This window comes from Rana temporaria, chromosome 7, assembly GCF_905171775.1.
Source record: "Rana temporaria chromosome 7, aRanTem1.1, whole genome shotgun sequence".
Lineage (NCBI taxonomy): Eukaryota > Metazoa > Chordata > Amphibia > Anura > Ranidae > Rana > Rana temporaria.
In genome coordinates, this window is record NC_053495.1 from 12,483,946 (window position 1) to 12,502,532 (window position 18,587).

The window sequence follows — 18,587 nt, forward strand, 5'->3', positions numbered from 1 at the left end:
CATTGTGATGTCACAGCCAGCGGCTCGCAGCGCACAGCCAGGCAGACGGGGAACATCAAGGTTGTTGCTTTGTGTGCGGCTCTTGCTGTACAACGTGGCAGCCTGGCGCTAAGGAGATGGGTGAAGGCTGCTGGAAAATGCCAACTGCCTGGCTCTGAGGAGCCGTGCCGGGAGATGGGTGAAGGCTGTCGCTGGCGCTCGCCTCCTGCTGGAAAATGCCAACTGCCTGCCTGGCTCTGAGGATCCGTGCCGGGAGATGGGTGAAGGCTGGCGCTGCCGCTCGCCTCCTGCTGGAAAATGCCAACTGCCTGGCTCTGATGATCCGTGCCGGGAGATGGGTGAAGGCTGCTGCTGGCGCTGCCGCTCGCCTCCTGCTGGAAAATGCCAACTGCCTGGCTCTGAGGAGCCTTGCCGGGAGATGGGTGAAGGCTGTCGCTGGCGCTCGCCTCCTGCTGGAAAATGCCAACTGCCTGCCTGGCTCTGAGGATCCGTGCCGGGAGATGGGTGAAGGCTGGCGCTGCCGCTCGCCTCCTGCTGGAAAATGCCAACTGCCTGGCTGGCTCTGGCTTCACTGCTTTCTGATCAGAGTGAAGTCGCCGTTCCTTATGGGCATAATGTGGGTCAGTCCGGCCTCCTGGACACAGAGGGCGGCATTTCCCAGTCCTTTTTTTAGTCGTGCACACTTTAACCCCTTCAGTACCGGGCACTTTTACCCCCTTCCTGCCCAGGCCAATTTTCAGCTTTCAGCGCTGTCACACTTTGAATGACAATTGCGCGGTCATGCTACACTGTACACATATGAATTTTTTTATCATTCGTTTGAGACAGAAAGAGATTTATTTTGGTGATATTTAATCACCTCTGGGGGGGGGGGGGGGTTATTTTTTGCTAAACAAACAAAAAAAAAGACAGAAAATTTCTAAGAAAAAAAAATGTTTTTCTTAGTTTCTGTTGTAAAATTTTGCAAATAAGTAATTTTTCTCCTTCACTGATGTGTGCTGATGAGGCTGCACTGATGAGGCAGCACTAATAAGGCTGCACTGATGGGCACTGATAGGCTGCACTCATGGGTATTGATGAGACGGCACTATGAGGCTGCACTCATGGGCACTGATGAGGTGGCACTGATGAGGCTGCACTCATGGGCACTTATGAGGTGGCACTGATGAGGCTGCACTCATGGGCACTTATGAGGTGGCACTGATGAGGCTTCACTGATGGGCACCGATAGGCTGCACTCATGGGTACTGATGAGGCGGTACTGATGGACACTGATCTGTTACACTCATGGGCACTGATGATGCTGCACTGATGGGCACCGATAGGCTGCACTCATGGGCACTTATGAGATGGCACTGATGGGCACTGCTAGGCTGAACTCATGGGTACTGATGAGGCGATACTGATGGACACTGGTAGGCTACGATGAAGCGGCACTGATGAAGCGGCACTGATGAAGCGGCACTGATGAAGCGGCACTGATGAAGCGGCACTGATGAAGTGGCACTGGTGGACACTGATAGGCAGCACTCATGAGCACTGATAGGCGCAGAATTCAGGAGGCAATGATAAGTGGCACTGATGGATGGGCACTGTTGGGGTTGCACTGATAATCTGATTACGCGGTGCGCTATTTCCATAACTCTCCAGTAGGATCCTCCTGATGGTTCTCTCCAGACTGATAATAAGAGGCGGCGGCGGCGGTGGGAGAAACGTTCTTCCTTCTAATGAGAAGTGTCAGTTGTACTCAAGTCTCAGTGACCTGCAATCACATCGGAGGTCGGCGCTTCTCCGGAAGATGAAATCCAGACATCCCGTCATCAGAGAATATTCCCGATCACTGAGATCTCATCATCTCCCCGCCGGCCACGGAACTCTTTGTTCAGATTATTAATCGCAACACTTCTAATGTTGAGTGCGCAGCGTGGTGACGTCTCCAATATACTGGCTGCGCTATCAGGTCCCTTTGCATTGGGGGACTGTGACAGACCCAACCAGGACGGGGCTTTTGGAGGGGGCTGCAGGGTGGCCTCCTGCCTACTTACTGACTATGGACCCTGGGGCTTCTCAGGGGGTTCTATGAGGTGTGTGCCTGGGGCCGGGGGCAGATACAGAGTCTAGTCTCGGGAGGGGCACTTCCAGAAAATACGTTTTTTTGGGGGGGAATTTTTCAGAGAAATGATTGGTGTTGGAGCTTCAATTATCCCGGCACCAAGGTTGTTATGGTGTCAGGATGATTGAAACACATTATTTCTATTATTACATTGTTATACAAAATAAAATAGTTCAACTCACCATAATGCCGAATCAGTGGGAGCCCCGACTTTGTTACTTGCCACCGTCGCCTGCCACGCGTTGCGGATTGTCACTTGCCACGTCACCTGCTACACGTTTGTCACTGTCACAAGTTGCGGAATGTCACTTGCCACACGTTTGTCACTTGCCACAAGTTGCGGAATGTCACTTGCCACACGTTTGTCACTTGCCACAAGTTGCGGGTTGTCACTTGCCATGTCACCTGCCACCGTTGCGGAAAACAACATGGGCGGTCCTTATTGATCTCCTTCTGATAGCGCTGGTCACAGAAAGCATTGAGAAACCAGAGACAGCCAGGCAACTGCCATTTTCAGATCGAGGTTAGCAATGGCAGTTACCTATCTCAATCACAGGTTGAGGTTAACAAGGGGGGCCCCCACCCATTGAAGCGTCGGAGGGGGGGGGGGGGGGGGGCAGTGTTACAGCGACAGCTGTGGTTGGTATAAGCCGTTTTACATGCCGTTTTACATTCATAAATCACTCGGCTTCCCCATTAACATAATCACCAGAAGATTAAATCCATAATCAGATTCCTTCGCGGCGAATAGACGGGCCATTGTTTTTCAGCAAAACGCTTTCACGGCTTTGGATCGGACGTTCCAAGAGCGTCGGGGGCGGGGAGGCTCACGGGAGACTGCTCCTTTCCAAAAAGAAAATCATGAAAAATCCCCCCCATTGCAATAGTTTGATGTCATTTCCCATTTCCTCCGCGATACCGGCGCATAATGAGCAGGAGTGCGATATCACATATGGGGGGGATGGGCACCCGAATTAGAATGATAAGGCTGTTAGGAGTCATTGGGGTAGATTCAGAAAGCAATTGCGTCTGCGTATCCATAGATACGCAGCGTAATTGCTAATTTGCCCCGGCGTATCGACTTTTCTGTCTTCAGAAAGCTCGATACGCCGACTGCAGCCTAAGATATGACTGGCATAAGGCTCTTATGCCGTCGTATCGTAGGCTGCATTCTGACGATGGCCGCTAGGTGGCGTTCCCGTAGTGGTCAGCGTAGAGTATGCAAATTGCATACTCACGCCGATTCACAACCGTACGCGCGCCCTGCGTTCGCATTTTACGTCGTTTGCGTTTGTCGGTTTCTGCGTAAGGCTGCTCATGCTATTAGCAGGGGCAGCCAATGCTAAGTATACCCGTCGTTCCCGCGTCGCGATTTTTTAAAAATTACGTCGTTTGCGTAAGTGAATCGTGAATGCCACGCAGATTTTAGGCTGCATTCTAGCGATGACCGCTAGGGGGCGCTCCCATTGTGATCTGTGTATAGTATGCAAATTGCATACTAACACCGATTCACAACGTTGCGCGAGCCCTGCGTACGCAAATTACGTAGTTTGCGTACGTCGGGTTTCACGCAACGTTACACATCCTAATAGCAGGCGCAGCCAATGCTATAGGATACCCACGTTCCCGCGTCGCGAGATTCACGTTCACGTTCACTCTGCAGCAAATGACGTCCTTGCGACGTCATTTGCCGCAATGCACGTCGGGAAAGTTTCCCGACGGAGCATGCGCTCTACGCTCGTCGTGGGAGCGCGCCTAATTTAAATGATTCCCGCCCCCGGCGGGATCATTTACATTGCGCGTGCTTACGCCGGGCAATTTTGCCGGCGCGCCCTCGCAATTTACGGAGCTACTGCTCCGTGAATTGAGGGCAGCGCAAAATATTTGCGGGGGCGCAGGGCAAAATCGTTGCCCTGTGCCTCCGCAAATAAAGCGCAAATGTACCTGAATCTGGGCCATTGCATTTTTTTCAAAATTGTCGCTCTATTTTTGTTTATAGCGCAAAAAATAAAAAACGCAGAGGTGATCAAATACCACCAAAAAAAAGCTCTATTTGTGGGGAAAAAAGGACGCCAATTTTGTTTGGGAGCCACGTCGCACGACCGCGCAATTGTCAGTTCAAGCGACGCAGTGCCGAATCGCAAAAACTGGCCGGGTCCTTTACCTGCATAAAGGTCCGGGTCTTAAGTGGTTAATAGTTTGGTTGGACATCCTCTTTAACAACGCAATACCAATGTTTGCCAGCAGAGGCAGTGCTGAGCCCTCACATATTCGGATTTGCAGATTCCTGAAATAAATCGGCTTTTTTTTTCGAAATGACCATTTTTCTTATTAGAAGCGATGAAAACGTCGCCGACACCTACATGTGCACTTAGAGCGCTTGGAAGAGGTGGCAGTCGCTGCATACCAAGTATTATGTTACCATGGCTACGGTCAGATTAGTGAAATTTCCACTCTTTATCAGATTACGGGATTTATGAGTTAAAACTGAGGGCTGGAAATCACAGAACCGCGCGTCTAATGGGCGCTCTCATCTGCAGGGGTGTAAAATATCAGCTGAGTAGTTACTGGCCCAGATTCAAGTAGAATCGCGCAATATTTGCGTGGGCAAAGAGCAAATTTTTTTCTCTGCGCCCACGCAAATATTGCGCTTTGCCCGCGATTCACGGAGCAGTTGCTCCGTAAATTGCGCGGGCAATATGCTAAGCAGCCGGGCGCAAGGCTGCCTAATGTAAATGATCCTGCCGGGGGCGGGAATCATTTAAATTAGGCGCGCTCCCGCGCCGAGCGAACAGCGCATGCTCCGTCGGGAAACTTTCCCGACGTGCATTGCGGCAAATGACGTCGCAAGGACGTCATTTGCTTGTAAGTGAACGTGAATGGCGTCCAGCGCCATTCACGGTTCACTTACGTAAACGACGTGAAATTTGAACGTCACGAGCGGGAGGCGCAGCTATACTTTAGCATTGGCTGCACCTGCTATTAGCAGGAGCAACCTTATGCTAAAGGCGCCGTACGGAAACTCCGTACCTTGCGTACGCAGGGCCCGCGCAACTTTTGTGAATCGGTGGTAGTATGCAATTTGCATACTACACGCCGATCAGAAAGGCCGCGCCCCCTAGCGGCCAACGCAAGAATGCAGCCTGGGATGTGAAGGCATAAGGAGGCTTATGTTTGTCACATCCTAGGCTGCATTCGGTGTAACGAGGTTCCTGAATCAGGAGCACTCGTTACACCGGAGCAAGTAAGCACTTGCGCCGCGCAACTATGGTTGCGCGGGCGCAAGTGCTTCTTGAATCTGGGCCACTGTATATATATATAGCAAAAAAAAAAAAGCTTCTTTCAGTGCCAACGGCGATATGGGAAATTTTAGCTCAAAACGAAGACAAGAGAACTACAGATCTCAGCAAGCCTTGAAATTTTGGATCTCAAAAGTTGCGATGTTACCTACGGGAACCAATCAGACGCTTGGTTATGAATGCCAGAATTGTCCAGGTGGAGCCCTAAGCCTTACCAAACCCCATTGGGCAGCATTGCCCAGCGTGGTCCCCACACAAAGACCTGATATGCCCCGTACACACAAGCGGAATTTCCGTTGGAAAAAAAAAGTTGGATGGTTTTTCCGATGGAATTCCGCTCAAGCTTGTTCTGCGTACACACGGCAGAACATTTTCAGCCAACATTCACCAAATCACGTGGTTTTTTTTCAGCTCTTTACTGCCACCCTTTGGGCAACTTTTACTATTGTTGTCGGATGTTTAGCATTGGTTCTGAGCATGCGTGTTTGTACTTTGGATTTTAGTCCGATGGACTTGTCTACACACGATCGGATTATCCGCCATCAGACATTTGTTGTCGGAAAGTTTTAGAGCATGCACAGCGAACATTTGTCCGTTGAAAAAACGGAAAACAATTGCCTGATGGAGCATACAGACGCCGAAAAAAGCCGAACGGAAACTACGTAAAAGAATGCGACGGCCGCTCGTACGTTCGTGGATCGGAAATAGCTAATTTGCATACTCGACGCGGATTACGACGGGAACGCCACCCATCGGACGCCGAAGAATTGCATCTACGATCTGAAGGCGTACGAAGACGTACGCCTGTCGGATCTAACCCAGATGCCGTCGTATCGTGTTTTGAGGATTCAAAACAAAGATACGACGCGGGAAATTTGAAAGTACGCCGGCGTATCAATAGATACGCCGGCGTACTTTCTTTGTGGATCTGCCCCATTGTGTCTATCTATTGTGTCTATCTATTTATCTATCTATATATCCATCGTGTCTATCTATCGTGTCTACCTATCTGTCTATCTATCTATCTATCTATTTATCTATCTATCGTGTCTATCTATTGTGTCTATCTATCTATCTATCGTGTCTATCTATTGTGTCTATCTATCTATCGTGTCTACTTTTGGTAGGCAGTTCCACACACTAGTCTCTATTACCCCCTGTTAAAATTTCGGTGGAATGTTGGCCCTCAACTTTCTAGTCCCCCCTCCCCCCTCAGTCTGGTATTTTTCAGAGCATAGGGACAAAGATTGTAATATCATTTCAGAGAAGACTACATCTAAATGTATGAAGTTGGGTAATTCAATTAGACGGCGTCATTGTTCAGGATATGGAGAACATCTTGGGAGGAGATGAAATTAGAAGGAGACGATGACCTTGTGGATGACAGGAGTGATATTGATCAGCTTCTATTCTTCAGCCACTCCAATGCCTCACCACTCTCGGATCTATACTGAAATGACCTTGGGGTGAACTTAGCAGCTTCTGTCTCACGCCAGTTAGTGGATTGTTGGCCTTGTGTGATAAAGCGGTTTGAAGATTAATGGTAATATGGAAAGTGCTAAAGGTGTGACCACAGACGGGTAGATGGCTCACGAAGAGCAATGGATTGACGAGAAATCTGACTGTCCTCTATTAGAGCATGAACAGTATCTAGAAACTCAACCGATAGGCAGTGTTGTTATCCTTCTTCCTTCTCAATGACTTGTCTTATCCTTATCCATCTTTTTCTTAGTGAATGGATCGGGAAGACCTGTCTTTTCCTAGAGAAGGTCTTATCTTAGAGAATGGATCGGGAAAACCTGTCTTTTCCTAGAGAAGCTCTTATCCTAGAGAATGGATTGAGAAGACCTGTCTTTTCCTAGAGAAGCTCTTATCTTAGAGAATGGATTGGGAAGACCTGTCTTTTCCTAGGGAAGGTCTTATCTTAGAGAATGGATTGGGAAGACCTGTCTTTTCCTAGGGAAGGTCTTATCTTAGAGAATGGATCAGGAAGACCTGTCTTTATCTAGAGAATGTCCTATCTTAGAGAATGGATCAGGAAGACCTGTGTTTTCCTAAAGAAGGTCTTATCTTAGAGAATGGATCGGGAAGACCTGTGTTTTCCTAAAGAAGGTCTTATCTTAGAGAATGGATCGGGAAGACCTGTCTTTTCCTAGAGAAGGTCTTATCTTAGAGAATGGATCGGGAAGACCTGTCTTTTCCTAGAGAAGGTCTTATCTTAGAGAATGGATTGGGAAGACCTGTCTTTTCTAGAGAAGGTCTTATCTTAGAGAATGGATCGGGAAGACCTGTCTTTTCTAGAGAAGGTCTTATCTTAGAGAATGGATCAGGAAGACCTGTCTTCTACTAGAGTAGGTCTTATCTTAGAAAATGGATCAGGAAGACCAGTCTTTTCCTAGAGAAGGTCTTATCTTAGAGAATAGATCGGGAAGACCTGTCTTCTACTAGAGAAGGTCTTATCTTAGAGAATAGATCGGGAAGACCTGTCTTTTCCTAGAGAAGGTCTTATCTTAGAGAATGGATCGGGAAGACCTGTCTTTTCCTAGAAAAGGTCTTATCTTAGAAAATGGATCAGGAAGACCTGTCTTCTACTAGAGAAGGTCTTATCTTAGAGAATGGATCGGGAAGACCTGTCTTTTCCTAGAGAAGGTCTTATCTTAGAGAATGGATCGGGAAGACCTGTCTTTTCCTAGAGAAGGTCTTATCTTAGAGAATAGATCAGGAAGACCTGTCTTTTCCTAGAGAAGGTCTTATCTTAGAGAATGGATCGGGAAGACCTGTCTTTTCCTAGAGAAGGTCTTATCTTAGAGAATGGATCGGGAAGACCTGTCTTTTCCTAGAGAAGGTCTTATCTTAGAGAATGGATCGGGATGACCTGTCTTTTCCTAGAGAAGGTCTTATCTTAGAGAATGGATCGGGAAGACCTGTCTTTTCCTAAAGAAGGTCTTATCTTAGAGAATGGATCGGGATAACCTGTCTTTTCCTAGAGAAGGTCTTATCTTAGAGAATGGATCAGGAAGACCTGTCTTTTCCTAGAGAAGGTCTTATCTTAGAGAATGGATCGGGAAGACCTGTCTTTTCCTAGAGAAGGTCTTATCTTAGAGAATGGATTGGGAAGACCTGGATGGGAAAGACCTGTCTTTTCTAGAGAAGGTCTTATCTTAGAGAATGGATCAGGAAGACCTGTCTTCTACTAGAGTAGGTCTTATCTTAGAAAATGGATCAGGAAGACCAGTCTTTTCCTAGAGAAGGTCTTATCTTAGAGAATAGATTGGGAAGACCTGTATTTTCCTAGAGAAGGTCTTATCTTAGAGAATAGATCGGGAAGACCTGTATTTTCCTAGAGAAGGTCTTATCTTAGAGAATGGATCGGGAAGACCTGTCTTTTCCTAGAAAAGGTCTTATCTTAGAAAATGGATCAGGGAGACCTGTCTTCTACTAGAGAAGGTCTTATCTTAGACAATGGATCGGGAAGACCTGTCTTTTTTCCTAGAGAAGGTCTTATCTTAGAGAATGGATCGGGAAGACCTGTCTTTTCCTAGAGAAGGTCTTATCTTAGAGAATGGATCGGGAAGACCTGTCTTCTACTAGAGAAGGTCTTATCTTAGAGAATGGATCGGGAAGACCTGTCTTTTCCTAGAGAAGGTCTTATCTTAGAGAATGGATCGGGAAGACCTTTTTTTTTCCTAGAGAAGGTCTTATCTTAGAGAATGGATCGGGAAGACCTGTCTTTTCCTAGAGAAGGTCTTATCTTAGAGAATGGATCGGGAAGACCTGTCTTTTCCTAAAGAAGGTATTATCTTAGAGAATGGATCGGGAAGACCTGTCTTTTCCTAGAGAAGGTCTTATCTTAGAGAATGGATCGGGGAAAACCTGTCTTTTCCTAGAGAAGGTCTTATCTGAGAGAATGGATCGGGAAGACCTGTCTTTTCCTAGAGAAGGTCTTATCTTAGAGAATGGATCGGGAAGACCTGTCTTTTCCTAGAGAAGGTCTTATCTTAGAGAATCGATTGGGAAGACCTGTCTTCTACTAGAGTAGGTCTTATCTTAGAGAATGGATCGGGAAGACCTGTCTTTTCCTGGAGAATGTCTTATCTTAGAGAATGGATCAGGAAGACCTGTCATCTACTAGAAAAGGTCTTATCTTAGAGAATGGCTTGGGAAGACCTGTCTTTTCCTAGAGAAGGTCTTATCTTAGAGAATGGATCGGGAAGACCTGTCTTTTCCTAGAGAAGGTCTTATCTTAGAGAATGGATCGGGAAGACCTGTCTTTTCCTAGAGAAGGTCTGATCTTAGAAAATGGATCAGGAAGACCTGTCTTTTCCTAGAGAAGGTCTTATCTTAGAGAATGGATCGGGAAGACCTGTCTTTTCCTAGAGAAGGTCTTATCTTAGAGAATGGATCGGGAAGACCTGTCTTTTCCTAGAGAAGGTCTTATCTTAGAGAATGGATCGGGAAGACCTGTCTTTTCCTAGAGAAGGTCTGATCTTAGAAAATGGATCAGGAAGACCTGTCATCTACTAGAGTAGGTCTTATCTTAGAAAATGGATCGGGAAGACCTGTCTTCTACTAGAGTAGGTCTTATCTTAGAGAATGGATCAGGAAGACCTGTCTTCTACTAGAGAAGGTCTTATCTTAGAGAATGGATCGGGAAGACCTGTCTTATCCTAGAGAAGGTTTTATCTTAGAGAATGGATTGAGGAAGATTTGTCTTATCCTAGAGGTCTTATCCTAAAGAATGGATCAAGGAATGCTTTTCTTATCCTAGAGAAGGTCTATACAGCCTAGTCTTCGCCACTGCCCTGGGCTGCTGTGGGCTTAAGGTCAAATACACCAGCTTCTAACACTTTTTGACTCTGCTGAAAACATTATTGCATTATTGGACTATTTGATGTGGGAGGGCAACAGGGGATGCTGGGTTGCATGACAGAGGAAACCCTTGGTGGGTAAACTGGTCTGTGGTTCATTTGAAAAGAATCCCAACTGACATTAACCACTTTGGCCCAGATTCCCGTAGATCGGCGTATCTTTATGCCGGTGTAGCGCATCTCATATGCGCTACGCCGACGTAACTGTGAGAGGCAAGTGCAGTATTCACAAAACACTCGCGTAACGTAAATTGGCCGGCGTAAGCCCGCCTAATTCAAAGTAGGAAGGTAGTGGGCGTGTTACATTTAAATTAACCGTGACCCCATGTAAATGAAGGGCCGAACGAACGGCGCATGCGAGCGCATGCTCAGAATCACGTTGCATATATGCCCTAAGATACGACGGCGTTCGACGTGAACGTAACCTACGCCCAGCCCCATTCACGTACGACTTACGCAAACGATGTAAAATCCGACGGCTGTTCCCTGGTCCATACCCTAACATGGCTTTATAAGGCGTAACTTTATGCCGGACGTAAGCCTTACGTAAACGGCGTAGATTACAGCAACAGGCGCAAGTACGTTCGTGAATCGGCGTATCTCGGTCATTTACATATTCGACGTGTAAATCAATGGAAACGCCCCTTGCGACCAGCGTAAATATGCGCCCAAGATACAACAGCGTAGGAGACTTACGTCGGTCGTATCAAGCCAAAATTCAGGCGTATCTTGTTTCCTGAATCAGGCGCATAGATACGACAGCGCATCCTAGAACTTACGCGGCGTATCAGAAGATACGTCGGCGTAAGTCGTACGTGAATCTGGTCCTTTATTCTTAAATGGCTCGAGTTTGGGAAATATACAGAACATAGAAAAATAAGCCCCCAAAATGATAAATGAGAATGGTGGGGTTATATTGTGAAAATAACATCTGATTCTGTTTGTCACTATTTCATAATTCTATTATTTATGCTTAATGAATATCATAATTAAGATGTGTTTATGCCATATTTGTAATCTGTGAGATCACAGCCATGAAACTTAATTGTGAGATAATTACTAGCCAATCAGGTACATAATCACATTAAGTCATTTCTGTTGCTCTACATGGGAATTTAATTGTCATCACAAGTCACCGTATGTAATTGCTATGTAACTTACACAGATGTCATGCTCTGGTTAGAAGGTGCCCTTGGATTCATTTTGTTGGTTGATTCTCTGATTATATTGCTTCACACGCAGTTGGCCATTGAGGCCCAGATTCACGTAGGAGATACGCCGTCGTATCTCTGAGTCTGAGGCGTCGTATCTTGGCGCCTGATTCAAAGAATCAGATACGCCAGAATTTGTATAAGATACGACCAGCGCAAGTCTCCTACGCCGTCGTATCTTAACTGCATATTTACGCTGGCCGCTAGGGGCGTGTACGCTGATTTACGCCTAGAAATATGTAAATCAGCGAGATACGCCTATTCACGAACGTACGCCCGGCCGTCGCAGTACAGATACGCCGTTTACGTACCGCTTTTTCCGGCGTAAAGTTACCCCTGCTCTATAAGGCGTAGATGAGGCGTACCAATGTTAGGTATGGACATCGGAACAGCGTCCAATTTTTTACGTTTTACATCGTTTGCGTAAGTCGTTCGTGAATAGGGCTGGGCGTCATTTACGTTCACGTCGAAAGCATTGGCTTTTTGCGGGTTAATTTGGAGCATGCGCACTGGGATACTTTCAGGGACGGCGCATGCGCCGTTCGTAAAAAGCGTCATTTATGTGGGGTCACAATAAATTTACATCTTCCACATTTGAATTAGGCGGGCTTACGCCGGCCTATTTACGCTACGCCGCCGCAACTTTGCTTTGTGAATACAGCACTTGCCTGTCAAAGTTGCGGAGGCGTAACGTAAATAGGATACGTTACGCCCACACAAAGATGCGCCCTCCTACATGAATCTGGGCCAGAGTTGGTTGGTTCTGAAGATGGGTGTATAAGTCTCTATTTAGTTAGGCATTTTTCTGGTTGTTTCTGAGATTATTTTGCTCCACACATAGTTGGCCATAGTTGACCATTGGCCATTGTTGGCTATGTCACAGTACAGTGGAACCTCGGATTGTGAGTAACGCGGTTAACGAGCGTTTCGCAATACGAGCACTAAATTTTTAAAAACCCTAACTCGGTTTGTGAGTGTTGTCTCGCAAAATGACCAGGATTCAGTCCAAAGCGGTTTGGCCTGAGGTGGGGGGGCGCCGGAGCCGAGCGGAGCATAACAGCGCCATTCCCAGCCGATTGGCGCCGTTTGGAAATGCTCAGAAAGACACAGAAATACTCCGTTCCTAAGCCTTTCCGAGGTTTGACGAGGTCAGCCGAGCTGTCCTCGGGCCTTTTCGGCTATTTCCGAGGCTCTCCGGCGCCCCCCGCCCCCCACCTCTGGCCGCATAAAGTCAATGTGGAACAAATTATTTTTGTTTCTATTGGCTTCAATGGGGAAACTTGCTTTGATATGCGAGTACTTTGGATTACGAGCATTCTCCTGGAACAGATTATGCTCGTAATCCGAGGTTCCACTGTAGTTCCTTTTTGGTACAGGATCTATTTGAGGATATAAGGGCTGCAATGCTCATCTCAATGGCATCCCGATATGACTGTAATTAAATGTGAAAGGAGAAGCTCCACATAGTGTTAAATCCTTCCAAACTTTTTATTAAAAGTAAAGGTTGCACTTACATCAAGAGGTACCATAAATCGCATAGATAAAAATCGCAGACCGGCTAACAGCAAAGTAGCGTCCCACACTTCCTGGAACAAGCAATGGCGTCAGCACGTCACTCCTCCCTATGCATTTCATCAAATGTGACGTCGTCCGGGGCTCTAGAAGGTTAGGGCCACCCACCACCAGACACCTGACCCATGGACAATGCTTTAATATCTGGGATTGATCAGTCTGTGCCATGTGTGGAGGTTGGCAGGCAGTTAGATTGCCCCTAAAGTGTACCTGTATTAAATATTTGAGAGTAGCCATTTTCTTGAATGGAGCACAAGAGAAGAGATGGCACCCTGTCAATTATTAAAACATGTTTGTGAGATACTTGGCTGGTCATATATGTGCAGAAAGGATAATAGAAGATTGTCGAACCTACTCTAGGTAGAAAAGTATGCGCATAACACATTTACTCTTTTGTATAAGCATGTATGATACAAGAGAACTCTAATGCCGCGTACAGATGACCGGACATTCCGACAATTGTCCCGGTCCCGGGCAATCTGGGACACGTGGTCACCCTATGATATAGAGCTTTGTCCTATGTTGATATGTTACAAATTACTAAGCTGAAGTCTTTTTTTTCCCCTCTTGTCTTCCTACAGAGAAAGATGGGGCGTGCTCGAGAGCCCCGGAAATGGAGGGATCTGAGACAGCAGGAGGGGGGGAAGCGGTTTCGGATGAAAAGGCCGTCATTGCTCCTCTGGTGCTGCCCGCCGTGGGCCCGGTTAAAATACCTATTCCAGAGAGAGAAACCTGGACCCGACAGATGGACTTCATCATGTCCTGTGTAGGATTTGCAGTCGGTCTGGGGAATGTGTGGCGGTTTCCATATCTTTGCTACAAGAATGGAGGAGGTAAGAGGGGAGTCTTAATGGAAATGTATAGCGTGTCATCCTTCCTTTCTTCCTTGATTCTTTTTCCTTTCTTTATTTTTACAAAGCTTAATACCTCAAGCTCATATTTGCACATACACACAACTGAATGGGTCAAAGCAGTGGCTCCTCCTTTCCACATCATCTTTGTTCAATCTATTAAGTCTTAATTAGTGTCAGAGAGTCTGAAGGCAAACAGGTTCTGATTTGATCTCCCCTTAGAAAACCCAGAAATACACTGCTCAAATTTTTTTAAGCCATAGAGAACATTATGCTGCTATAATGGCTATGGCCGCTCGCTGTATCACGGGAGCGCGCCCGCAAGAACTCATCACCATGCGAGCTCTCTCGCATGAATGTAATGAGTTCTTGTGGGGAGGACCAGAGACAGCTGCCAAGGGACCCCAGAAGATGTGGATCGGGGCCACTGTGTGCAAAACGAACTGCACAGTGGAGGTAAGTCTAACATGTTTGTTATTTTAAAGAAACATTTTTTTTTTCCTTTATTGACCCTTTAACTTAATTTTTTTTCTGGAAAAACAAATCATTTAAGATAGTGAAATTTAATTCCTGTAGGCTTCAATTTAAAGGATCACTAAAGATATATATATATATTTTTTGTAAAATAACAAACATGTTCTTCTTACCTCCACTGTGCAGCTCGTTTTGCACAGAGTGGCCCCGAACCTGGTCTTCTGGGGTCCCTCGGCGGCTGTCTCTGCTCCTCCCCGCAAGGACTCAACACCTTCATGCGGGCACACATGGTGTTGAGTTCTTGCGGGTGCGCTCCCGTGATACAGCCGGCGGCCATAGCCGCTCACTGTATCACTCGGCCCCACCCCCCCGGCGCACTGCGTCATTGGATGTGATTGACAGCAGCACGAACCAATGGCTGCGCTGCTTTCAATCCATCTGCTGTAACCAATCAACGGCAAGGCTGAGCGGCGCAGAGGATGTCGGGGGCGAGCGCGGGACTTTCGAGGGGTCAGGAAATGCATAGAATGCATTAAGGTGAAAAAACGTTTACCTTTACAACCCCTTTAAGTGGTGGTTGGGTCCTTGCTACTACCCAATATGTCCCATCTCTGGCAGTAGAACTCCAGCTCCAACCAAAACCGACATTTCAGTTTTGCATACAGTGTCTTGAAAAAGTATTCATACCCCTTGAAATGTTCCACATTTTGTGATGTTACAACCCAAATATTTTAGTTAGAGGTATCAAAGTAAAGGGAGCTGAATACAAATACACGCCACACTTTTTTAGATATTTATTTGTAAAAAAAAAAAGAAAACCATTTATCATTTTCCTTCCACTTCACAATTATGTGCCACTTTGTGTTGGTCTATCACATAAAATCCCAATAAAACACATTTATGTTTTCCGTTGTAACATGACAAAATCTCAAGGGGTATGAATACTTTTTCAAGGCACTGTAGCTGCTGCAATCAAAGACTGTTTAACTGCCATAATGGCAAAGCCAAATAATAGCATCACACTCTACCGAAAAAACCCCCCCCCCCCCCCCCCCCTTCAATGCAAACATGATTGTAGTGTATAGCTGTGGGAATATAAACTTTTACTATGACTTTGTGGAAGGGGTCAGGTGCACATTATTCATGTAATTCTGACCACTGGCGTCACCAGGTGACAAGAGGTGGCACGTAGGGTGACCACATTTCCAAACTACCATTCAGGGACACCCCCCTTCCCAAAAATCAGCTTGTGGTGTAACGAATCACAGCACAGTGATTGGACACAAGAGGCGGGATATATAATTTCTCCAATCACAAGCAGGGGGCGGGGACTGTGCTCCTCCAGGTATTTCCGGCCAGGACAAGTACTGTCAGTGAGTAAAGCGGTGACGTGGCGTGTTTTTTTGGGGGGCATCAGATTGGCCCGGGGGGTGGCTGTGTCAGTTTCATTCCGGGACACTGTATTGTCCTGGAATGAAGGTGCCCGGGACAGACCTGCAAAATGCAACATTGTCCCGGGGCAATCCGGGACACGTGGTTACCCTAGTGGCACATAATATAACACAGTCCTACTGTTCAGCTTTGCTGTGAGCGTCTTCCTCCCACAAAGAGGAAGGAGAATTAATCACAGTATAATGATCTTCGGTCACATTCCACGTGATGCGTCCCTCGGTCCTGGAATAGAAACGGCCCTAGAAATGGGATTTTGTATTCTGCAGAGAGTTTGCAGCACGTGAGAAGAAGAAGAAGCTTTTAAGATCGAAAGCAATTTCTAATTCTATTCCTGGATGTTCCGGATGTTCCATTACCAGGACGGCAGAATGGTGTCCCGAAATAACTAAGTGTACCGTGGATCGCCTTATTGGGTCTTCATAAACCTGAGTGATAGTTTGGATTGTTCTCATAGTGATTGTACACTGTAGGCCTTCTCACCTTAAAGTGCGTGTAAACTAGGATTGTCCCGATACCACTTTTTTAGGACCGAGTACAAGTACCGATACTTTTTTTTATGTACTCGCCGATACCGATTACCGATACTTTTTATTAAATGTGTCCCCAAATGCAGCCATGTCCCCAAACATATGCAGCCATGTCCCCCCACATATGCAGCCATGTCCCCCACATATGCAGCCATGTCCCCCACATATCCAGCAATGTCCCCCGTATATCCAGCCATGTCCCCCGTATATCCAGCCATGTCCCCCGTATATCCAGCCATGTCCCCCGTATATCCAGCCATGTCCCCCGTATATCCAGCCATGTCCCTCGTATATCCAGCCATGTCCCCCGTATATCCAGCCATGTCCCCCGTACCTACTGTTAATCACCGCGACGCGTGGAACATTACAGTCAGCGTTCGTTTGAACAGCTGTTTTCCCCGCCGCGCATAGACACTCCCCCTTGCTCGCGATTGGACAGATCCGTCCAAGGGGGAGTGTCTATGCGCGGCGGGGAAAACAGCTATTCAAACGAAAGCTGTCTGTAATGTTCCCCGCGCCGCGGTGATTAACGTGGCGGCGGGGGGGGGAAAGTATTCTATTTTAGTATCGGCAGTATTAGCGGGAGTACGAGTACTCCCGCTAATACTCGGTATCGGTCCCGATACCGATACTGGTATCGGTATCGGGACAACCCTAGTGTAAACCCAAACAATGAACTTCTCTTATTTGCTCCCTGTTGGTCTGTCAAATATACCATTGAGTGTTTTGTTAAATCTGTAAAAGAAAATACCTATAAAATAACAAATAAGTCAGAGCTAGAAGAAACTCTTTACGGGGAGCTATCATCAAGGTTCATATACAGTATGTGGTGTGTAGTGAAGTCATATATAGTGTCCAGTAGATAATTGATATTTAGGTATTAGTATGATGACTATAAATTATGTTCCGCAGCAACACCCAAGTTCTCCAGAGAGTGCAATTTATTTGGCTTCCAACACAGAACAAAGTCCAAATTGCACAGATGATACAAATCCACAGAGTAAATATGACAACGAAAAGTAGATTTAGGGCCAGATTCTTGTAGAATCTGCGGCGGCGTAGCGTAAGCCATTTACACTACGCCGCCGCAACTTACTGGAGCAAGTGCCGTATTCTCCAAGCACTTGCTCCGTAATTTGCGTCGGCGTAGTGTAATTGGCCCGGCGTAAGGCCGCGTAATTCAAAGGGGGCGGCTTGTATTTAAATTAAGCGCACCCCCGCGCCGATCGAACTGCGCATGCGCCGGGCGGAAAAATAGCCCAGTGCGCATGCTCCAGCTCACGACGGAAAACGTCAATGACGCCGACGTGAGCGTCATTGACGTAAAGTCGTATTCGCGGACGACTTACGAAAACGACGTAAACGACGGAAAAAGCCGACGCTGACCCGACGCCATACTTAACATGGCATACGACGGACCTACGGAAACTTGCCCCTCATATAGCAGAGGCAAGTTTACGCTTACGTAAACGTCGTAAATTCTCTGCGTCGTCCGCGCGGGAATCGGCGTAAATAGCTAATTTGCATGGACGACGGGGAAAACGACGAGGCGACACCTAGCAGCGGGAAAAAAAATTGCATTTAAGATCTGACAGCGTAAGAGCCTTACGCTTGTCAGATCTAAGGGATATCTATGCGTAACTGATTCTAAGAATCAGTCGCATAGATAGGCCGGGCCAGATTAGGACTTACGATGGAGCAAATGGCGTTGCGCCGTCGTAACGCCTTTGAGAATCTGGCCCTTAGAGTCCCATCTTTTCCTAGATCATAGAGAATATTTTGAGAGTCTCTTAGATCAATTCTATTGGCCATCTTTGATCTACATTATGGGCCAGATTCTCGTAGAGCGTCGTATTTTTGCGGCGGCGTAACGTATCCGATTTACGTTACGCCTCCGCAACTTAGACGTGCAAGTACTGTATTCTCAAAGCACTTGCTCCGTAAGTTGCGGCGGCATAGCGTAAATCGGCCGGCGTAAGCCGCCTAATTCAAATTTGGAACAGGGGGGCGTGTGTTATGTAAAATTACCATGACCCGACGTGATTGAAGTTTTTCACGAACGGCGCATGCGCCGTCCGTGAAAATCTCCCAGTGTGCATTGCTCCTAATACGCCGCAAGGACATATTGGTTTTGACGTGAACGTAAATTACGTCCAGCCCCATTCACGGACGAGTTACCCAAACGACGTAAAATTTTCAAATTTAGTCGCGGGAACGACG

At 46.8% G+C, this 18,587-nt stretch overlaps 1 protein-coding gene across 2 annotated transcripts in view; it reads left to right on the forward strand.

The window, feature by feature from the left end:
- LOC120945059 (sodium- and chloride-dependent creatine transporter 1-like) overlaps positions 1-18,587 on the forward strand; it is an 85,971-nt gene that overhangs the window by 14,229 nt on the left and 53,155 nt on the right. For both annotated transcript variants that reach the window (XM_040358913.1, XM_040358912.1), the window contains exon 2: positions 13,645-13,896. In XM_040358913.1, the coding sequence (XP_040214847.1) occupies positions 13,645-13,896 (252 nt within the window). The remainder of the gene's footprint in view (positions 1-13,644; positions 13,897-18,587) is intronic.